Here is a 23281-nt window from a genome sequence, read left to right as displayed (position 1 = left end):
GGCTTAGCAGGGCAGACAGACTTTATTAGTGATATCAGTACAGCAGAGGTGCTCATGGAACAGGGGGGAGGGGACCCATGCCTGAACCAGTCCCCTCCTGCCCCTGCCGGACCCTACCAAGATGGGGCCTGGCCTAGACCAGTTCCTCCTGCTCCACCTGAAATGTGGGGGTGGAGAGCCCGGGGCTGGCCTTGCTTCTAGCTCCCCTTATCAATCCAGTATTGTCAATTCCTTGCAGGGATTAGGTCTCTCTCCCCAGCCCCTAAGCAGGGAACCCCAGCTACTGGGGAGGGGCCACTTTGGTGGGGGGGGGGCGCTGAGGCCTAACAATAGCCTCCAGGGCCCCTCCCTGCCCCATACCCTTGAGTTCCCTGGGACCCAACGCAAGCAGGTGGAAGAAGAACTGAGGGCTTCAGGGGGTATGGGCCCCCAGGCGTTTGGGCTTGAGGGAACCCCACAACGACTGAACGCCCCTGCGGACAGTCCACCCTACACGCCGGGCAACAGACTCAGCAGGGGGTGCTGGGAGGCAGGAGGTGGAGGCCTGGGAGCGTGCATCCAGACACTTCTGGTAGCGGAGCTGCAAAGAGGCAGGTGGGGCAGTCACTCTCCAGCCTGCCCCCTGTGAGGTGGGCGTCATCACACCACCACCCTACCCACTTACCATGCACGCAGCCTGCACGGCCTCTGAGAGGCTGGCAGCATTGGGCTCACACCAGAACATGTGGCAGCAGAAGGAGGCTGGGCCGGCAGCCATGATGAATGCAAATGTGTGGACATCTCTGCCCACAGCCAGGAAGGAGAGGAAACGCACGCGACATTCCCCCAGCACTGCTTCCGTCTGGAGGGATGGAACCCGGTTAGAAAGGAACAGCCCAACCCTCTCTTCCACTGGGCACATCCACCTTACTGGCAGCTCTTCCTCAACCACCCCAGGCTCCCCTCTATGGCAAAGCTCAGCCATGCCTTCTCCCACCCCAGTCTTTACCTGCTGATGCAAGATGGTAAGGGTAGCAGGAGCTACACTGACGTGACTTGGGGTCCACTGCTCACGGCTGCTGGAGGACAGGACAGACTCCAGGGCCCCATTTATCACATCCACTCCTGGAAGATAAGGACACAAACATGACACCACTAGGGGTGGGGAGAGGATACCCCAGGGCTTTGCTCCATCCCCACTTCACCAGTCCACAGCGCTGTATAATGCTGCACAGGTATCCCTTCCTTGGTGCCCTCCTCCTTGGCTTCAGTGATTTAGCACTTTTCTGGTTTCTTCTATATTGAATCCTAGGCTTGGCTTTCTTCACCTGACTCAGCCTCTTCTTTTAACCTTCAAAATGAACTGACCCCTGCCTAAGCTCTGACCTCCCCTTATCTTGGCTCTCAGTGTTCACCCACGTTCAGACATTTACTGCATTGTACCACAAGAACTCCCAAATCAGCCCCTATAAGCCACTCCTCTCCCAAGACCCAACCTTTGTTTTGTTCTACATCCACTTGAGGTATGTTGACTTGTGTGTGCCGCGGTGCATGCCGGTCATTACAGTGCACAATCCCATGTACACCTCACAACAATCAATTGATTCTTTCATCACCATTTTACAGATAAGGAAATTGAAGCTTACAGTTCCCCTGCTCCTTCTCTTTATTTCTATTTTCAGAATTAGAAGGACTGTCAAATCTTAGTTGGATTCAGTAAATTTCTGTAATTTCTATAATGTGCTAAAAGGACAGTTATGCAAGGTTTGTAGCTTTTAGATCAATCAACATCCCCCTGTAAAAGAGTGGCTTCCTATACCTCAAACTGCCATTAAACACTTCACTCTTGGTTGCACTTGGCCGAGAACCAAGGCAGAAGCAACAAATGGCATGGCAGAGGCATGGGTTCTAGTCCCTGCACTACTCATGAATGTGTGATCTACTGTCTTTACCTTCACAGCTAAGAGGTTAGAAGAAACTGCCAATGTAAAGACATGCAGCTCTGTGGTCCACTCCTGGGCCCTCTCGCCCCTTTCAGGGCCTCTGGGCTCCCACAGGAGCAGACCACATGGACCCTTTGTGGGCAGAGGACAAGGAAGAGACAAATAACTTCCTCAAAAGCCCTCCCTCATCTTGGCCTTGATCATCTTACCTCTGGCTGGATCAAGGCCCAATTCCCCTCACAAGCATGCAAGTCCTCCAAAAACTGGCCTCATCTGAGCTGTCAAGCCTCATATTGTATTGCTCCCTGAGCTTCAAATGATTTATGTAGCATTTATTAACACCTAATCTTGGCAAATGTCCTGCTAGGCAGATGGGGAATACAAAGTAAGAAAGAGGATGCCCTCAAGGGACACAGGCAGTAACTGTGGAAAAGCCTCTGTCTGGAGTGCCCTTTCCCTCTAGACTGTGTGAGAAACTCCCAATTCTTCTCCTTTAGGGTTCACCCAGGCCCCACCCAGGAAGCCTTCCCTACTGCAGGGCAGAGAGGGAGTGTTGCTGGGACAACTCTTAGCACATCTCAAGGACAGAAGGCAAGTTTATTTCATCTCTGTGTCCCCAATCCCAGCACAGGGCTTATCTACTTAAGGAATTCCAGACGCTTGAGCAGGACACCATCAAGGCAAAGCTGGCCAATGTGTTCCAAACTTGTATAACCAAGTAAGCTAGGAGTCCACAGACGGGTGAAAACACAGGCAGTTCCTGAGTGGGTCTGGTCCGATTGGCAAGGGCTGCGGTGTGTTTGACATTTATGCCAGTCAGTGGCAAATCTCAAGGACCATAAGTGTGGACAAGATATCAAAGTCAAACCATTTAATAAGCTCGTAGGGCGTGGGGGTGGCGCTTGGCCTTGGAGCATGGGGAGGATCAGCACAGAGGTGGGGAAAGTAGTGGAACAATGTGGCCTAGAAACAATCTGCCATATTTGGTGACAACGTAGGATTAAAAACTTACCCTGACCCCTAGCCCTGCACTCCGAATCCCCCTTACCCTACTGTGCATTTTTTTTTCCTATATCAATTGTTGCCTTCCAACATACTATATAATTTCATTATTGTCTGTCTCTCCTGGCTAGAATGTCAGCTACCTGAAGGCAAGAATCTGTCAGTTTTGTTCATTAATGTGTACCAAGAACCTAGAATAGTGCCTGGCACAGATCAGGCATCCAATAGTCACTTGTTGAATAAATGAATGATTTATGAATGAATCAATATTGCAGCCTCATGAGGAGCCAATGTTAAACTCCTGGAGGTTAAAAAGGGAGGATGAGACAAAGCAGTAAATGACTTTAGAGACTCAATAGAGCAGACCCGTCGAGGTAACGGGCAGCAGAGGGGCAGTCAAGGATTGCAGACAGTTGCTTCATCGTATGAGAACCTACATGAAGTGGTGGGTTGACAGGGGAATAGGGGTAATAACTAGAAGAGGCAACAAGGGTTTGGAAGTTGAGGGTGAAAGGAGAAAGAACTGAAGCAAAGGCGTAGAGGTCAGCCAAGCTTCCTTCCTGCTCCCTAAGCTTGATTTTCTCACCTCCAGCTCCATGTATCTGGCACTGCCTTGAATCCAACTGGAGTACCAACTCCCCTCTGCAAATCCAGGCCATCTTTCTAACCCTAGCTCAATCCCCACCCTTTCTAAGATGGGTTCCCTTATAGGACATAAGGTGCTGGTCATTAAAGTCAGCATGGTTTGAGGGGAAGAGCAGACAATTAAAGATGACCGGGTTTGAGTCCTAGGCCTACCATCTCCTAGCCATGTCATTTGAGGCAGGTCTCATTCATTGTTGCATTTGTCTGTTCATTTATCCAGCCACCAAACAGTTGAGCTCTTCCTAAGTATCTTTTGATATGACACCTGACCACTATTTGAAGTGGCCTCTTTTTTGCCTCCCCCTCTCTCTCCTTCTGCTCTCACAATCCTTATAATTTCTTTGTCCATTAAGTGCTGGAAGGTCTAAAAGCTAGGCCTAGCCTCATTTCTCTTTTCACTGTGGGCTGCCACACTCACGGCTTTGATTACCTCTATAACCCAATAATGCCACACTTTAATCTGTAACCCAATCCTCTCCTCTGTGAATCCAACTGCTAACCCAAGTTTGTCAGTCAGCTTCCCCATCAAACTTGGCATGTCTGAAACTGAACTCCAATCTCCATACCAAAACTGGCTTCTTCCAGTGTCTGCTACCTTTAGAGAATGGTGTCACCATCCGTTAATTCCCAAAGCCAGGAAGTCAGGAGTCAGCCTGAATATCTCTGTCTCTCCTCCCACATTCAGTCAATCACCAAGACCTGTTGATTTTAATTATCCAAACACCTCTTGAATCTGCACACTCTTCTTCAGCTCCACCATATTCCGTGATACTCTTCTTATTGGCCATGGCTACTCCAAGATCCTCCTACTTGATTCCTCACATCCACCTCCACCTGCTAAACATCTTTCTCCATGGTATAGCCAAAGCCAGCTTTTACAAAATTCAAATCTGATTATGCCAAGTGCTTTCCTGAAAACTCAACTATAGCTCCTTGCTGCTCTCAGGATGAAGAATCAACGGTTAATGTGGCCTCTGACATCCCATAAGGTCTGAGTGCCACCCAGCTCCCAGCCTCTTCTGGCACCAGTGGCCTTCTCTCAATGTCTTTGAAGTACCAAAATGCCTTCCACTAGGGTCCTCTTCTACACTGTTCACCCTGCCTGGAGAGTTCTTCCCCTGCTTTATTCCTATCTCCATCTCGTTTACCACATTAGCTCCCATTCATTTTTTTTATCTCAGTTCAAATGTCACTTTCTCAAGAAAGTCTTTTCCAACATAGTTTTATAGCACATTGCTACTTTCTTTCAGTGAATAACTCAGTTAATAATTATACATTTATTATTAATATGATTATTCGACTAACTCCTTTTTTTTTGTTTTTTCTGCTGTAACCTTCTGTAACCTCCACAAAAGCTGTGGCCATCGTTCTCCCAAGACCCAGCCCAAGGTGGGCTTCATAGAAATTTGTTAAGTGAATGAGCAAATAAATAACAGGTACTGTGAAAGCACTGGAAATATAAGAGACAACCAGACAGTCTCTACTCAGTTTCCTTATCTACAAAATGGGTATTACCATAATCCCAACCTGACAGGATTATCAAGTCTTAAATGATATATAAGGAAGTACTTCACAAGCAATAAAGCGTGTCACGGTTATGCTCACTGCTTCCTCTCTGGATGCTCACAGCCTATCATCCTTAGTACTGCAGTACCAAACCCAGCTCCCAGCTGCTACCTAGTATTTACAGTCATCTAAGACCTGCCTCCCAAACCAATCAAAGCTTCTTCATGGGATGCAATAGTGCATCTCCCGATGTGCCTGGTTCACTGGTTCAAACTCAGTGAAGGTATGCGAACCGCTACTATAGGCAGAACACAGAGTGCAGATGGGACAGAGGTACAACAAGCTGGGATGCATTTTAAAGGGCAGAGTGACATCAAGCAAGAGGAAGGTCTGGTAAAAAAGGCATTAGGGGGCAGAGGGTGGGCATAGCCTTGGGATCAAGGTGGTGGTCCCTGGGTGAAGAAGAACGCACATACCAACAGGTTTAGCAACAGGCACATTCCCCAGGTAATAGACTTGGAACTTTTGTACCAACTCATTCTTAGGTGCTGGAAATTCCACTGTGGGAAAGAAAAGAGGGATCAGTCGTGGTGGCAGACCTTGCTCACTCTCTGTACCCACCACCAGGGCATAAGCTGGATATGCACCCAGCCAAGGCCCTACCTCCACCCCTTCCCCATCTCCCTTTGACTTATTTGATCCAAAGAATTTAGTCTCCATGTGCCCATGTCCACGTAGTAGTTTGTGCCTCCTCCTGAGTCACTTCACCTTTGCCGACAAAGCTGAGCTGGACCTGGCAGGGTTGTGGCACTGACCTTGGAAAGGGACATCCACCAGTTTAGAGTGGTCCAGGGAGAGTCCATTTACCAAGCAGCGGGCATTACGCCTTTCGGCCATGATCTGAGGAGAGGAGGGGAGGAGCAAGGGAGAGTCTGTTAGGTCTTCATTGCTCTGGAGTCCCCCACCCCCACTCAATGACCCCACCCACATCCTTGTAGAGCAAATGGCAGCTAGTCCAGGGAGCAGAGGGGGCCGTGCCTTAGAGCAGATCTCATGCAGGCTGGTGGCGATGTTCTTGGCAGGTGCCTCACAGCGAAACACGTGGCACTTGAGCATCTGGGTCAGCTTATCTCGAGCTACGTAGGCAAAGTCCCTGTTGGGGGAGGGGCACCTCAGTGTCTCCCAGTGCCATCCAGTGCGAGGTGTCATCCCTACCCCACCCTGGCCCTCCCTGTCCATTGCAACTCCTTCAGGGCTTCTGCCCTCGGGCTGGTGTCCTGTGGGTGCCGCCTTCTGGCTGGGGCATAGACAGGCAAGCATGCCGAGGTGGGGGAAGATGGGCCAGCACAGCAGGCAGGAAGGGGCAGGGCAGAATAGGGGAACTTCGGTGCTTTGAGGCATCTGGTCCAGATGTGGGAAGAGAAACAGTCAAGGTAAATTAGACATAAGTACCTCTCTCTGGATCCGGCAGCACAAGAGAGGCAAAGAATAGAGTTAGGAAGGAGGGCCCCCACTCTGACTGCTGGATGCACCCCCACCCGAGGATCCCCAGCCCATCTCCCACCTTCCACTGTCCCGCCCAACGCCCCAGACGCGGATGCTGACGATGGGCTGGGCATGCAGTAGCGCCTGACTCTGCGGCTCCACCAGCTTTAGTGTCTCGTCTTCCAGCTGTAGCAGCAGATCCTTTCCCTGCGGGCCCAGGAAGCAGGCACTCAGTGGAGCCCCAGCTGGGGAGGTGGCCGATCTCTGCCACCTCCAGCTCAGGGGAGGTCAGCCACAGCTCTGGGCCCCTGGCCCTGGTGTGAGACCACCCACCCTGCAGGCCTCACTCTACTCGAGTCACGTCTGTCATCTCTTACATGATCTGGTTTTACGTGATCTGGTCACTGCTAGAAACCATCTCCCCAGGCCACCACCTGGGACTGCACACCCATCTCACTGGGCTGTCATTTGCGGGGGTTGTCACCTCCCTCCCCCAGTCATTGCTTGGGCAACCCAGCTCTCTCATGCTCTCTCTCTCTCACAGCTCCCTTCCATTTCCACTGAACCGCACCTGCCAGCTGAGCCCTTACCTCCCCCCAGCCCCCAGACATGGGGTCATGCAGATTGTTTTTGTGGTAGGAGAGCTGCCGGATGCAGTTGTTGACAGCCACGCTGCTGCGTCCAGGAGCCAGCTCCTCCTCGGTCATCTCCACCCAGCCTAGGGAGCGCACGGCGAAACACTGCCAGACACAAAATAGGGGGTAGGAGGTACAATCGGAGGACCCCCCAACACAGGATGCTCTCTGCTAAGAGCAGAGGAGTTTCTGACTCAGAACATGGCAGCTGGGAGGGTGTTCTGAGCTAAGACTGAAAAGCTCCCCAAACAGGATGTGGTTGGTGGGAGGGGGATGGTCTCAGACGAGACCCCTGCCAGTACAAGAAAGCATCTGAGCCAAACCTGGATGGACCCCCTGCCAAGGTGCTGGATTGGCTGAGTTAGACTCTGACATGCTTCTGGCTCAGACACAGGGATCTGTGCTAAGACTGGAAGAGCTCCTAACTCAGGACCTGGAGAGCTTCCTGAGACCAGAGATGCCCCCCCAGAACATGACACAGGGGGTCTCCTGCACACAGAGGAGCCCCAACGTGGGGAACGGGCATTGGTCTTGAACAAACCTTGATCCCTGGGTTGGCATTCCGTGGGGGCAGCTTCTCCTCCTCTTGGGGTAATGGCTCTGGGCTGGAGGAAGATGGTAACACTTGGTACAGATCCCTGAACATGAAGCTGTCCTATGGCCCCTCCCAGAGAGATCCATTCCCCGGCCAGCACACTGTATCATGCCTTCCCACTCACCTGAGACTCTGAGCTGGGAAGGGCAATGTCCCCTCCTCAGGGTCCTTCAGTCCCAAATCCATAGGAGCCTCCTCACTGGGTTCATCCTTGGGAAAGGGAGAGAGGAGGCAGGGCCAAAATGATGTCCCTTCTCCAGCTTGCCCATTGTGAAGCAGGTCCCCTCACCTTCCAAAATTCTCCATCCTCAAAGCCTTCTCTGTGGGCAAAGCCTGTCCAAGTGAGCTAGGAAGAGGGATGGGAGTGATAAGTGGGTGGCTCGTCTGGCTCTAGCAGCACCACCCCTCCACCCTTGGACAAAAGACAGATATGTGAGCTCACCTGAGACTCCTCTTGGGGGCTGCTCCCCTGTGAGGGAGAGGCCCGGCCCGGGGGCTCCCACTGGGTGGTCCCTGTTGGGATGTGCCAGTAGTAGGTCCCTGAGGTATCCTGGACCCTCATCCATCCAGCCGGCAGGTCGGAATCCGTCTCGAAGGCGTTGGGGTTCCAGAAGGAATCTGCTGGGTGGGGGGACTGATGAGGGTCTGCCCACCCAACAAGCAGACAGTAGGTACTTATGCCCAGTCCCCTTGAGAAGACCCCATGGTGAAGAGGAAGAGATGGGGGAAGGCCCCAACTCAAGGTTCCTGCTTCCTCCTAGAGCTTGCAGTCTGGAGTCACAACATGGGGGACCACCAGCCGGGGACATGACTCAGGTCTCCTCCTGGACCCTGCTCCTGGCTAATGTGCCCACATAGAGGGAAGGAAGGAGGCAGAGAGAAGAGAAGGAGACTGGGTGACCCTAACTCACCTCCTGTCATGCATATCCATCTCTCAAGTCCACGGACTTATCAGCAGCTCCCGCACACATGTGTGCATTAGGATACACAACACATACAAGCCCTACTACGATCCTGTGCAGCCATCACACAGAAAATACCAGCAGAGACGGCAGGTATCACAGTCAGATGCACACACATGAGCAAGGGCAAACACACACACACACACCCCAACTCCAGCCATAGCCTAAGGCAGACACCACACGCAGAGGTATACACACACGGTTGTATGTATCAGCTCCCATCACAAAGGTGAAGAAGCCACACCCACAACAACCCCCCACACATGTGTGGGTACCACCCAGACAGTGAATGCACACTCAGTCAACCTCTGCCACATGTGTGCAGATACCACAGACACTCATACCCTAACCCCTGGCACACACATATGCAGGCAAACATTCTCTGCACATGTACACATACCTGTGACATACACCCCTCTTCTTCTAGCAGAGCCACACCACTCCAGCTCCGTAAGCCAGCTTCTGCCTCCTCTGCCTCTCCTCCCCACCCAGCCCCAGCCCACATCAAGCCCAGACTCGGGCTACCCCTCACCTGGGCTGCTGTCCTGCAGGATGATGGCCAGGAAGAAGTCCTGGGAGAACATGGCGCTGGTTCCCAGCCCCTCCTGCCTCCACCCTCCCTCCTCACAGCCCCTCCAGCCCAGCCAGCTGGGCTCACAGCCTGGTGCTGGGCTGCAGAGAAAAGCTCATCCCGCCCCCTTCTCACCAGGGCAGAGCGCCTGCCAGGCAAGATCCTCCCCAACCTGGCGCTCACTAAGGAGGGACCAGGACCACCATGGGAGGGGACCTCCTTTGCATGGGGATGGAGGGTCCTCATAAGACCCCAGCCCTTCCTGCTCACATCTCTTCTTTCTAATCCTGGCTCCCCTCCCCCAATCCTGAATCTCCATCCCACCCCACAACAGGCACCACAGCACCACAGTCAAACCTAGTCTTAGGGACACCAGGAAGCTCAGCGCCTTGGGAATACCTCAGCCACCTGGGGCTCTGCAAAGCCTGGAGCTCTCAGCACAAAAAGGGTGTGGCTTCAGGGCTCCCAGGGATCCCTCCCCTGCCCAGAACCTGTCCTGCAGTTTGAGCCCCAAAGTGGGCCTTGAGGGCTGGGCCCCAGCAAGCTTGAGGATGGGCTTGGGGCTTACCAGAACAGCCCCCCTCACCTGCCAGGGCCCAGCTAGGCTGCAGCGTCTCCTCGGCAACCGCAGCACCAGGACGGCTGGGAGTGCCCAGACTGCTGACGTGCTTCCCGTTACCAGGGAAACGAGGAATCCTGACTGGTCCAAGAGGCAGCACTGAGGATACAGGCAGTCCCCAGACCCAGGCTGCTGGGCAACCAGGCACAGGGGTGCTGGGAGCAGGTGTGGTTACCCAAGGTGGCTGCACACCTGATGGGAGAGTTATTTCAGCAAGATGTCTTACCACCCTGTTTGCAAATGAGGTGGGCCCACGGAGGAGGGGCTTTTCTTGCCTGTCCAGCCTTCTAGGTAGCCATTACCACCTCGTCTCCCTCCACCTCCCCTTTCCTCACGCCCCAAGGAATTAGAATGTCCACTCTTTCCCAGGGACCCTCTATCACCTTCAGGGCTCTCCTGTCAAATCTTCCAGGAACACAGGCACCGAGGGCAACCGTGCCTTCCACAGCCACACCCTTCTTCATGAAGGATCATATACCTCTTGAATCTGGGGACCAATTCATCTTCTGACTGAGTCACGAACACCAATCCATCTGCCATCCTGTTAGCCTGTACCTTCCTGCTTCAAAGAGCGTCATCCTTCCGATCTGTCCTGGTGGGGCCGCTCTCCTGCCCTCCCCCCAACCATCTGGGAGGCCCTTCTGGAGCCTGGCATATCTCCCTCCAAGCAGAGCCCCACTCAAAGCCTTTGCCGCCACATGCACACATTTATTCCAGAATGGACATCTCCACTCTTGCGTCAACTCATTCAGGCACTCACACACGGATTTAAAGGTTTGTGTATCATTCTTTCATCCATCCACGCATGTCTTCATGGTGAAACCGGTGTAGTCATTTGCTCACGTAATGCTCTCTCCTCTTCTCCATCCCCATGTCACTACAGGAGTCCAAGCTACTACCTGCAATTCTTCCCTGGATCGCCGCAACAGCCTCACAGGTGGGCTCCCTCCTCCAGCCTAGTCTCCTCCAATCTGGACTGCACACTACAGCCCACATGACTGTTCTAAAATGCTAAACTATTCTCCACTTTAATACTCTTAATTGTTTTCTCTTGCCCTCAGGATAGAACCCAAACTCCTCCCTGGGTTTGTGTGCTGTTCTCAGCCCTTAACCTCTGCTTCTCAGCCTTACCTCTGATCACCCTCCACCCCTTGTCTCTCTCTCCCTGCGGGGCATGCCCCTCATCCTCTCCAAGCCCAGCCTCCCTCCCTCAATCTTCACTGGACTATCACCCACTCCTCCTTCAGGCATACATGTAAAGGTCATGTCTCAAAACTGACCCACCCCCTCTCCCCCATCACGCACACAGGCAGGGCTGGGTCCCCCTGCTGCACCTTCCCCACTCCAGTGCTCACCATGCTGATCAGAGCCGCCCGTCTATCTCTGTCTCCCCCACTAGACTGTGAGTGCCATGAGGACAGGAACCTCTGTCCCCTATAGTATGCCTTCTCAGCATTTAGGACAAGGCCTGGCACCAAGTATGAACCCAACACAGGTAGTTAAGTTCATTCACTCATTCACTCATTCATTCATTCATTCATTCAGGCACTTATTCAGTCAAAAACTTTGTGGAGATCCTAGGCTGGGAAGGGGAAAATAAGTTTTGCTCAATTCTACTCTGTTCCTACATGAGCCCAGACTTTCTCCATGGCCTTCAGGATCATGGCACCACAATTACAAAGGAGTAAGGAGTGACTGGACCCCTTCCCCAGGCTGACGCCACATCACTCCCTCCACTTTCCAGAGTCTCCACCAGAGCTTGATCCTTGGCCATCCCCTCTCACTGAGGTCGATCCCCATGCCCAGCAGGCCCTTCCCACTTCTTCAGCAGTTCCAGCCTCCTTCTCCCAGAAGGCTCACAGGTGCAGCTACTGCACTAACCATCCCAGCAGCCTCTGAGCAATCACGCCTTCCAGTATCTGGCCTCTGACTCAAACCCCCAGCCCCCCAAGTTAGGGCAGAGTCTGCAAACTAGCAACCTATAGACCAATACAAGACTCAGACTTTGTATGGCCTGCATGGTGCTTTTTCAAAAAACAGAGTTGGTTGTTAATATTTAGAAATTGAGATATTTGCCACTACATTTCCCCCTCACCCAACCCTATAAATAGAGTGAAGCAGCAGCTGCTCCCTTCAAAGGAGGTCCAAGCAATGACCATGGAAAGTCACTAACATCACAGAAAAGAGAGGCAATCAGATTTTGCCTTTGATAGAAGTACTCGATACCACCTATGAGGTGTCCTTGCAAAAGCACAACACCAAAAAAACTCTCAAATCCAAATCTGATCAAGTCTCTGGAACACACTACCAAATTTGCAGGAAATCTAGGGGAAGAGAAACCTGCTCGATGCCACCACAGGGAGAGAGTCTGCAAATTCAGACCACAGAAAACCCAGGCCAAATAACCCTGTGTCTCCAATTTAAAACAACCTGCAAGCAGAAATAAAGGGAGACAGAGGGATGGAAGCGTAACATACAGCTCAAAGAAACTTTGAGATACACATCCACCATCAAAAGGTCTAGGACTATTTGATTATTGATTCAAAATAATCAAAACTTTTTAAATAGCAGAGTGGGGGATCATTTATTAAACAACTGGGAAATCATAAACACTGACCGGATATTTGACAATATTAAGGAATTACTGTTAAATTTTTGTATGCAACATAATGGTACTGGGGATTGTTTTAAGAGTTTTGTTTTCTAGAAATGCATGGGTGAACACTTATGGATTTGAATGTTTGCTTCAAAATTACCTAGGCTAGGGCCTGGAGTAGATCAGGGTATAGATGCAGCAAGATTAGTCATGTGCTGATAATTGCTGAAACTGTTATCATGGGTCAATTGGGCTCACTATTCTAGTCTCTCCACTTTTGTAGATGTTTGAAAATGTCCATAATTAAGTTTTTGGAAAAGGAAAGGGGATGCACTGCCCTTGGCTCCATGGCTCCATGAACTGCATGCTCCCCTGCTAAGGCTCCCAGTTTGGGGTTTGGTACGGTGCCTGTTGCCAGGGGCACAGCAGAGTCCTTCCGAGGCTCTACTTAGACTCCAATCCACAGAACTCCAGGCTTGTAGCTATGACCCATCATCTCTGTCCTCCGTTCCTCAACTCTGTCTGCATCTCTACGTGACAGAGACTCAATTTATTTAAATGGGACACATTTAATGATCAGTCCTTGGAGTCCTAATACCTACTTTCTACTTTCTACTTTCTCCTCCTGCCTAACCCCACAAAGAAGGATCTATTTATTCTTCCTTTATTTCCTAACCTTTAGTCAGTATTCTATTCCTGATACAAAGAATACAAAACGGTATCCTTGCAATGCCTTGAGTGGTGCTCTGCATACAAGCCCCGACCTCAGTCTTTCCGGGTAGACCTATGTGGGGAGGTGCTGTTGCCTCCAAACCTGGCCTGGTAAAAGCTGGCTCACGTGCACGTGGCTCACTGTGCCACATGCACCAGTGCAGGGTAAGCAGGGCTAAGAGCTCAGGTCTAGACACAGTTCCACTATGAACGCAGACTTTGTGACTATGGGAAAGCTACTTAACCTCTCCAGGCTGACTTTTCACCATCTGTAGCACAGGCCCCATAATAGTATCAGACTCACAACATAATTATGAGGATTCAGTACAATAACGCTGAGCAGAGGGCGGTACCTTGTAAGTGCTCCCTAAATGCAACAAGTCCACCATCCATCAGCGTCCACGATGGATGGACCTATCAGTTTGTGCAAGCACTCTGAATATAGGAATAGTTTTGTTCAGGAAAACCCGGTTATGGCCTGCTGAGGACTGAGGACATGGGCTCTGTGGCTCATGCCCTGGCTGGCCCTGGCCTTGATTTGGAGAGGCCTGACCTCTGCCCTCTTGCCCTCCCATCTTCCCCATGTCAAGCTCCATAAGGTACCTGTGTCCTCCGGGGAGCCGTAGGAGGGGCTGCCCTGGGATAAGGTAGCCCAGCTTGAGTCCTCGTCACTGGCCGCACTGTTCCGCATGCCAAACAGGAGGCTGGCACTCTTGCTGTGATCTCGGGGACCGTCGGCAAGGGCCTGGGGTCTGGGAGGCACCTCCACACTCTCTGGGGGCTCAGGCAGCCCTTGGGGAGAAGACAAGTCCTCCTCCTCCTCCTCGTCCTCTTCCTCATCATCCTCCTCAGCCTCCCCTGCTGCCTTCTCCTCTCCTTCATCCGGCCCCTGCTCTTGGGTGCTGATGATCAGGCCAGATCCTCGGAGCCCTCTGTTGGCCGCATTGTGGGCAGAGAGCTCCAGCTCAGAGTACAGGTGCATCAGGCCTTTGGGGCCCAAGGGTGCCATCTCAGGCTCCTGACTGGCCTCCTCTGCCAGGGTCAAGGTCACGTTGCGGTTCTGGTCACGATGGGCTGTGGCAGCCCGCCGGAGCTGGTTCTGGCCCTCCTTTAGCCACTTGGCATTGGCAGGGCCTGGCTCAGGCCCACCCCCCTCCCCCATGGCACTGCGCAGGTCCTTGGGTCCCACAGCCGTGACCTGCAGCTTGGAGTTGAGCAGCTGGTTGTGGGCAGCGTGCAGGGGCAGGGGTAGGCTCAGAGCGGGGCCTCCGTGGCTGTTGGCATTAATGGCCGACTGGCTCAGTGATGACGGAACAGACATGGCCTTGGCAGATCCTGCGGGTGAGGAGAGGAGACCGCATTGAGCCTCCAGGTGGGAACAGCAGCACCCCTACATCTGCCTGAGGCTGTGCTCTATACCTCCTCGACTCCCTCATGCTCAGCAGACCAGCACCCACCGGTCTGTGTCCTGGGAGCTATTTTCCCATGACAAAGACTAGGCTTAACTCCTGTCCCCACTCACCACCACCCACTCAACCACCATCTCCACCAAAGGCTAGAGCCAGGCCTACAGTCTACCCTGGGCCCAAGTCCCCAGTCCTGAGCTTTCTGAGCCGGCACAGCCAGCCCCTGCTCTGCCCTCACTCCCAACGGCAGAGCCTCCACACAATGGCTCTCTGTGCGTCCCCACCCCCAGCTGATCCAACTGGGGCTTACTGTGCCAGGGACCCAGTTGCTGTGGGACTGGCTCATGAGCTCTGGACACTGGACACTGACTGCCCCCTTCCTCTTGCCACGCTGCTATCCACAGTGTCCTAGTGTGAGCTCCCCAGGCAGTATTCCTATCATCATCAACCACTGGGCTCAATCAGCCCTGAAGCCCAGCCTTACTAGGGACTGTGAGAATAGGAGAGAATGAGCTTCAGACCCATCTCTCAAGGGCATGGACCTGAGAAGGAAAGTCATAGAGGAAGGACCGTCAGCTCCAATTCATGGCTCCTTTGGCTGGATGAAACTATATTTTTTAAAGATTTTATTTATTTATTTATTTATTTATTTATTTATTTATTTGACAGACAGAGATCACAAGTAGGCAGAGAGGCAGGCGGGGAGAGAGAGAGAGAGAGAGAGAGGAGGAAGCAGGCTCCCCGCTAAGCAGAGAGCCCGATGCGGGGCTCAATCCCAGGACCTGGGATCATGACCCGAGCCGAAGGCAGAGGCTTTAACCCACTGAGCCACCCAGGCGCCCCTGAAACTACATTTTGATGAGTGTTTCTATTAAGTACCTCACTTTGGGCACCACTCCACCTCCCAGACCCTATAATGCCCCATGTCTGGTGGCTCACTGCAGGGGCTTTTGACCTGTACCCTCCAGGCCTTCAGGTCTTGATCTGAACATCACCTTCTCAGTGAGGCTTTCCCTGACACCCTTTTAAAACTGCATGTCACCATGCCCTCTCTCAGCAACACCCAAACCTTTCTTGGTGCCTAGCACCATCTGTCAAGGTATTTACCAATATTATTACTATTTGTTTAATGATTGTCTCCTCATGATTATAATTTCAGTTCCATGGTGGAAGATTTTTTTCTTTTTTTCAATGCCATATGCCTAGAGCTTAACACAGTCCTGGCACAGAACGGGAATTCAATAAATATTTATTGAAAGGCCCTCCTTTCTCTTCCAGGCCTGATTTTAGCATTCCTCTGCCAGTTTCAGAAAACACACTTGGGCCATGTTACTGTGTCTCAACCACTGTTCATGGTGGCCCAACCAAATCCCATCTGCCCTTCATGGGAGGGGATCTCCTGTTCCATAGTGACAGTCTCCCCCCACTTCCTGTCTCCTTGGACCCCTCTCACCAGAAGCCTTTGAGGATCACTTTCTCTGCCTACCTGTCCTTCCAGCCACATCACCCAGTGATCCCACCATCAAGGTCTCATTGCATCCTCCCCATCTCCCCTACCTTCCATTTCTCTACTCCCCTCCCTCCCTGACCCCTACTGTAAAGTGCTTACTCCCTGGACCCTCACTGCCACCACGTCGCTGGCCATTCTCCCCGACCAACCACTACCCAATTCTCCCTCATCCTGGCCCCCTTAGCTCCTGCTGTCCACTTCCCCCATGCCCTCCCTGAGTCCTCCCATAAGGCCTCCTTGACCCTTGTCCCCAGCACACAACTCTCCCTCACTGCCTGCCTCTCACTGAACACCTCTCTCTCTGACTTCCACTGTATGGTTCTTTCACCCCTATTTCTCACCTGAGAGTTCTCTCCCCACCCCAAAATCCCACTGAGGAGTTCTTTCTCCCCCTGACCCCCGGCCCTGGTTCTCTCTGCACCTCACTGTAGTTCTCAGCCCTGAGCACAGGTTGTCAGTGAGGGGCTTCAGGCTTCCTGTCTCTCAGGTGCAGTGCATAACGCCTTTCCATCCGGCCTCCCTGCCCAGACCCTAGCACAATTCTGTGCGCACATCTGTGACATGCATTGAAAAAATGTTCCTGTCTGTGTGTCTGCTTCATGTGGAACTGCTGGGGCCCTTGGTGTGGCTCCAGCTGGGCAATAAGCAAACTCATGGTCACTGGCATAAAAGAGAAAAATAAACAGCTCTGCCACTACCTAGAACCACAGTAATCTTCCAAAAATGGAAACCAGATTGTGTCACTCCCCATTTGGAAAACTCAGATGGCTCACTGCTGCCTTCAGGATAAGGGCTGTGCACACTAGCAGGAGCCTCCTTGAGCAAATCCCTATGACCTCCCAGACCTCCTCCCCCTTCCCTGCCTCCTTCACACCTGACATTCCAGCCTCACAAAGGGTGGCAGATTCGAGAACATGTCACACCCTAACAGCTCTGGCTCTTTGTTTACAGTGCTCTCTACCCCCACCTGGAATCCTGTCTCCCCATGTGAGAACCTCTGTTCATGTTTCAAAACTTGGCTCAGCAGCACAGCTCCGAAGCAGTGAGCCTTTCCTGTTTAGTCCTCCCTCTTCATGCTCCCTCCTCCATGTCTCACAATACCCCATGCCCCATTCCAACCAAACACCTGAGACTGTGTCTTACTCAACTTCACATTCCCATTACCAAGGAGCATGCATTGTGCATGTGCCACAGTGCGGACCCTCAGGGTGGACAGAAGGAAGGATGGAGGGGACAGACATAGAGTAAGAGGAATTCGGAGGCTCAGAACTCAGAATTTGGAGGTTGGAGCAGACACCAAGATAAGCTTGTGTGGCCCTGTGGGCTGAAAGCAGGCAATGGGAGTGTTAGGGAAGGTAATGGAGAATGATGAAGGGTACCCAAGAAAGCAGGGGGTCCCAGAGCAGCGAGGACCAAGATCTGGAGAAAAGGAAGGGAGGGGGTTAGTGTAAGCCGACATGCTGGCCCAAAGGCTGTTCTTTCCTAGATCTAGGAAAGGCAGATACACTGTGAGGCTGGGGCGCTGAAGAGCCAGGTCATCTCCAGGACAGCCCTGACCCCTGGTCACCAGGGCAGAAGGCACCTAGGGGAGAAATGAGGAAGTTCTGCTATGACTAGCACTGAAGCCTAGGCACCTGGCTCAAGGCACTGTGTGGAGCCATCACCTAACTTATTGTGGTCAAAGGGTGACCAGCAGCCCAGGATCCTCAAAAAGAGGCACATTTTGGGGTTTGGTGTACCTGAAGCCTCTCAAAGGATGGAAAAAGCCACATGGATTCTGGCTCAAGGCAGGGAGCTGGGCAGAGCCCTCATGGAAAGGAGCCAAAAGAGTGGCCGCTAAGCCTGAAGGAGCTGCGGTGTGGGGCACATCCCACTCAAGGTCAAGCCTCCTGTAACCTGACAGCTTACTATTTTCGAGGCACTGTGCTAGCCATGGGGAAGAGTGATGAGTTATAAAGCAACAGTCCCTCCTTGGTGGAGCACAGAGATCAGCAGGGAAACCACCCCTTACTGTACAGAACAGTGCCAGTGTCTGGCCAGTCCCCGGCACCGATGAGCACTCCCTATTTGTTGATTAAATGATGGAGTATTGTGATGGGGAGCAATAAGGCACTACAGGGGTAAGTGTCTGTCTTCCTCTAGCCCAGATATCAGCAAAGAGCTGCTTGAGGAAAGGACTTTTTTTTTTTTTTAAGATTTTATTTATTCATTTGACACACAGAGAGAGAGATCACAAGTAGACAGAGAGGCAGGCAGAGAGAGGGGGAGAAGCAGGCTCCCTGCTGAGCAGAGAGTCCGATGCGGCCTCAATCGCAGGACCCCTAGACCATGACCTGAGCCAAAGGCAGAGGCTCAACCCACTGAGCCACCCAGGAACCCGAGGAAAGGACTTTTAAGTTGAGACAAGAGCACAACTCTCCTGGGACCACCCCCTGCACCAGCCCTTGCTCCCAGAGGAAGACCTCCCAATCCTCCTTCACAGAGGAAATAGAAGCCACCAGTTGAGGGATATCCCCAAAAACAAACTTGCTGTCTTCAACACCTATCCTTTCATCCTTCTTCCTAAGACCAACTGCTTCATCTGTTACTTCCCTCCTTCCTTTCATGACATTCCAGAATTTTATACCACTGTTTATCCATTTTCTCTTCTATATAATCAACCTCTCCTTCTCAATGGGACCCACTATCTACCAACTTACATGCAGAATGTTTCTTTACTGACACTCCTCCAGTGCAACTAACTACTCGCTCTCTCTCTCTCTCTCTCTCCCCCCTGCCAGCTCAAGCAAACTTCTTGAAAAGACTTGTCTCTACTCACTGTTGTCATTTCCTCACCTTGCACTCACTGCTCAACCCTCTCCAATCCTGCTTCCACTCCCAGCACGTCTCAGTAACAGCTCTTGCCAAGGTCAGCAGGACCCTATGTCATCTAATCCAACCCACACATAATCTTGGTTGTATTCTCAGCATTCCTCGACACCCTGCTTCTCATCCAACCTTCATCCATGGCTTCCTCATGCTACATCTCCCGGTTTTCTGCCTACACTCTAATTCCTGTCTGGTGGCTTCTTAGACCCCTATGCTGGCTCACCTTCCTCTACCAGCTGTTACACACTGGGATTTCTCATGGCTTATTCTTATGCCCTTTTCTCTTTCTCACCAAATATTCCACGTATTTATTTGTGTCCATAGCTTTGGGTGCCACCTATACACTGCCCATTTCCAAATTTACATCTCCATTTCAGACCCCTCATCCAAGCTCCAGACATGTACATTCAATTTCCTACTCAACATCTCCACCAGGATGTCTCAAAGGCTTCTCAAACATGCCTGCTTACGTTTCTCTCTCCCACACCCTTACTGGTCCTCTTTCAGGATCCTGGTTCATGGAGGGATATAACCACCTATCCTGTTGTACAAATCAGAAGCAGGGGTACCATCCTTAACACTATCATCTCCCTCACCACCCCCCACGTTTAATCAATCCCCAGATACTGATAATGTTCTCTCCGAGGAAAATTTCTGGACTTCATCTACTCTCTGCATCCACTGTCATCACAATCCACACCAAGGACAAAGAACTTAAGGTCAAAATTATTAACATGGCCTAAACTGTCCTGCTCAGTTTAAACTGGCCTCGGCCTTCCTCTCCATCTTCAGCCTCACTGGCCTTCTTTTGATCCCTCGAAGACCTCATGCTCTCTCCTTCCACAAGGTGTTCACATGTGATTTTTCCCTTCTGCCTGGAACCTCCTTCTGGTAACCCTCAGCCTAACTAACTCGAACTCAACCTTTACATCTGAGTTCAAATGTCACGTTCTCAGAGAAGCCTTCCTCAGTTCTCTCTCTCTACCTCCCAGACCAGTTTAGCTTGTGCCCTTGTGTATTCTCAAGGCACCATCCAACCATCCACTTCATGGTATTTGTTACACTTGTCATTTTATTCTGATTCCCTCCTGGATTGTGGGACAAGATTGCAGTGTATTTTGTTCATAATTATATCTTCAGTGCATAACACTACCTGATATATAAAAGGTGCTCAAAGTTTATTTGCTGAATGAATAAATAATTAGATCGCTGCAATTTTTTTTAAAGGATCACACTGTGTTGAGAGCATTTAATGGGAGGTAGGCAAGAGAATATATGCTATTAGAGCAATGAGGGGGAAATAAGAGTGTTGGCCTAGATTAAATCTGGTAGCAGTGAGGATGGAGTGAAATGAATGGATCTGAAAAATATTTAGGTAGCGGATGTGACAGAATTTGGTGACATTAGATGCAGAGGATGAGGGAGAGAGGTTAATCTAAAATGTTGCCCAGGAATCAAGCTTGGATAACTGATTGGAAAGTAGCCATTTCTGGGAGCTGTAGGAAGAACAGATTTGGAAGAAGGGTAGAGAGGGAACACATGGAAGATAATTCAGCTTGGGATCTGTAGGTATGGAATTTCTCTTAATTCAAGGGGATGTCATGAGGGCAACTGGATATGGAGTTCAGAAAAGAGGTCTGGGCCAGATACATACATTTAATAATGATCAGTATAAAGATATAGATATAGATATAGATATAGATATATAGATATATAGATATGAAATCTGAAGACTTGGGAGGAAATAAAATACCAGAGGAGAAAGTACAGAATGAAAGAACACAGCTCAGGACAGAACCAAGAGCTTTACCAACATCTAAAGGGAGGGGAAGGAGATGGTAGCAAATGAGACCATGAAGGAGCAGACAATGCTGGACAAGAGAAACCAGAAAAATGCTTCCAGGAGAGTTAACGCACACCACTGCATATACTAAAAGGTTAAAGGGGGAAATAGGAAAGTGTCCCTTGGAACCGGCCACATGGAGGTCTCCGGTGACCTTGGCTCTAGCAGTTTTGGTGGATGTCCGCGACAGAGACCAAATGAAGTGGTTTTGAGAATGAATGGGAAGTGAAGACATGGAAACAGCAAGTGTAGGCAGGGTTTTGGCTTTGGAAGAGTAGAGAGAGATGGGACTATGCTGGACGGCTGGGAATGCAAGAAATGCACAGGCAGATGCAAAATAGGTTCGGAATATCCTCTGAATTGGCGGTAGGAAAACTACTCTTAATGAGTGCTTCTGCGAGTGCTAGGCCTCCTGTCTAAGCTGGGGACACAGCCGGCCCCAGGGCACACCCCTCGGTCGCCGAGGGCAACTGAATGCGGCTTGACAGATTGCAGGCCAGGGACTCTGCAGAAAACCGTAAAGGCTCTGCCCACCTCACCCCACGTCCCATTCCCAGCCCTAGACCTCCCCTCCCCCATCCCCCTCCCCCATCGACCCCTCGCTTCGTGTACCCCATTCTCGCCCCTCTCCAGCCCCGAAGGACACGAGGTGAAGGTTGGGGAGGGGGCCTTGTGATGACCGAGGTGGAGCCTACAAGGGAGGGACAGGACGGCAGTCGGAATGCGCGCGGCGGGAGGACAGTCAGCCGGGATGGGGCCTGACTGGGGGACCCAGACCGAGGGACCAAAGGGAAGGGGCTGCGGGGTCCGCCGACTGCTGGGGCTCCGGATCCGACCTCCAGAGCTGGGCCCGGGCAGGGGCAGCTCTTACCTGCGTGGGGAGGCCCCAGGCCCAGGTGGCGGAGGTGGCTCAGACTGCGGGGCTCCAGCTCCGCGGCGGCTTCTCCATCACAACATCCCCCGCCCTGGAGCGCGCGGGCCGCGGGGCCGCGCCCCGAGCGGCGGAGGCGCGCGCGGGGCGGGGGGGTTGGGGGGGGTTGCGCGGAGAGGCGCCATCTTGGGCCGCGCGCGGGCACGGGCGCGCGAGCCCGTCGCGGGCGACACTTGCCGCAGCTTGCCTGGGGGCCCCACCCTGCGGGACCTTCGGACCTCAATGAACCCTACCGCCCAGCTGCCCCGGCCAGCCGCCGGCCCTGGGCCCGAGTCCCCGGGTCCCAGAGCTCTGCCCCTGCCTCCGCCGACCCCTGCCCAGCCGGGCACCGCCCTCCGCGGCGAGGCCCCGGACTCACCGAGAGCGCCCCGCCGGGCCCTGGGTCCGCACCCCCGCGCGCGCCGCACCCACGAGGCTGGAGCGGGAGGGGCTGTGGCGGTGGCCGGGCCGCGGCCGCCTGGGGAGGGGCTCCGAGGAGGCAGCTGCTCCACTCTTGCGGCAGCAGTCCCTGACGTCCTGGTGGAGAGGCGATGAGGACACAGCGTCGGTAATAATAATAATAGATCGTATTTACTGACCAATTACACTATGCCGGGCTCCGTGTTAGAAGTCTTTCAGGCATTCATCCTCACATCAGACGTATGAAGACGCCACTGTTATCCTTATTTTTCAGAGGCAGATGCTGAGATTCAGAAAGGCAGAGCGACTTGCCTGCAGTCACAAGTTAAGTGCTGAAATCAGACTGAAACCTAGACGTTTCTTAACACTCCAGCCCTGATGCTGAGGGTAAAGCTGCGACACCAAGGTCTCTCACATATGTCTGATATAAAGCCTTCCCTGGTAGAAATTCATAAGAAAGAAGGAAAAAGAGAGAATGTGGATGAAAAGTGTGAAGGAATGAACGGAGGGGCTCCATGCTGTGCAGACTACTCCCTGGATTGTGGGGTAGTACTCAGTGGTCAGTGGCCAAGACGTCATCAAAGATATGAGGGGAAATGTTACCATCCAGAAACCTTATCTTGGTTCATTCCTCTAAGGCAGAGGTTTCCATTTATTGTAAATGCTAACTGTGGAGCAACTGATTGGAGAAGCCCTCTAGGTACCTGAAACTAAAAGTGCCCAGATCTAAATTCATTTTCTCATCCCCTTTATTGACCTTCTGAGAAGTTTTGCTGGGGTGTGAAAGAACCTCCCCAACACACACACACTCACACACACCAGCCTGGATGCAGGTACGCTTTGTCCATCCCGGTGAATGGCACCACCATCTACTGGATTACCCAAGCCAGAAGCCTCAAGCTCATCCTTGACTACACTTCTGCCTAACTTGAGACAAACATAAATGTTTTAAGCTTAAGCTTACTTATTATGGAAAATTGCAAATATATACAAAAGGAAACTTAACAGTATAATGAACGTTTATATACCTGTCATTCAGTTTCAGTAGTTATCAACTCCTGGCCAAGAGCTTATT

The 23281-nt window shown here is 52.0% G+C and overlaps 1 protein-coding gene across 4 annotated transcripts; it reads right to left on the bottom strand.

The window, feature by feature from the left end:
- On the bottom strand, positions 1–21923 carry LOC111159408 (amyloid beta precursor protein binding family B member 1). 4 transcript variants are annotated; one of them, XM_022521841.1, is made up of 15 exons: positions 21748–21923; positions 13853–14584; positions 8233–8408; positions 8080–8136; positions 7915–8000; positions 7737–7800; positions 7151–7300; positions 6640–6767; positions 6528–6533; positions 6114–6228; positions 5891–5975; positions 5552–5635; positions 989–1104; positions 665–841; positions 1–580 (listed from the first exon to the last, which is right to left on the bottom strand). In XM_022521841.1, exons 2-15 carry the CDS (start codon positions 14568–14570, stop codon positions 413–415), a joined length of 2130 nt encoding a protein of 709 aa, XP_022377549.1. In that variant the 5' UTR covers positions 14571–14584; positions 21748–21923; the 3' UTR covers positions 1–412. The 4 variants fall into 4 exon arrangements, with proteins under 4 accessions (XP_022377549.1, XP_022377547.1, XP_022377548.1 ...); XM_022521839.1 differs by lacking the exon at positions 6528–6533 and having other exon boundaries at positions 8233–8411; XM_022521840.1 differs by lacking the exons at positions 6528–6533; positions 21748–21923 and adding an exon at positions 20019–20172.
- Between the last annotated feature and the right edge of the window lie 1358 nt (positions 21924–23281).

Source organism: Enhydra lutris, unplaced genomic scaffold (genome assembly GCF_002288905.1).
Source record: "Enhydra lutris kenyoni isolate GAN:26980312 unplaced genomic scaffold, ASM228890v2 scaffoldscaffold68, whole genome shotgun sequence".
Taxonomy (NCBI): Eukaryota; Metazoa; Chordata; class Mammalia; order Carnivora; family Mustelidae; genus Enhydra; species Enhydra lutris.
This window is presented reverse-complemented; position numbering and strand designations above follow the sequence as displayed.

Bases quoted from the DNA above. Each gene is read 5' to 3' on its own strand.
- LOC111159408 (XM_022521841.1), bottom strand. From the start codon at position 14,570: ATGTCTGTTCCGTCATCACTGAGCCAGTCGGCCATTAATGCCAACAGC. The intron at 8,137-8,232 runs GTGAGCTCACAT...CCCTCTTCCTAG, and splicing joins GCCCCCAAGAGGAGTCTCAG to CTCACTTGGACAGGCTTTGC. The intron at 842-988 runs GTAAAGACTGGG...CCATCCCTCCAG, and splicing joins TTACCATCTTGCATCAGCAG to ACGGAAGCAGTGCTGGGGGA.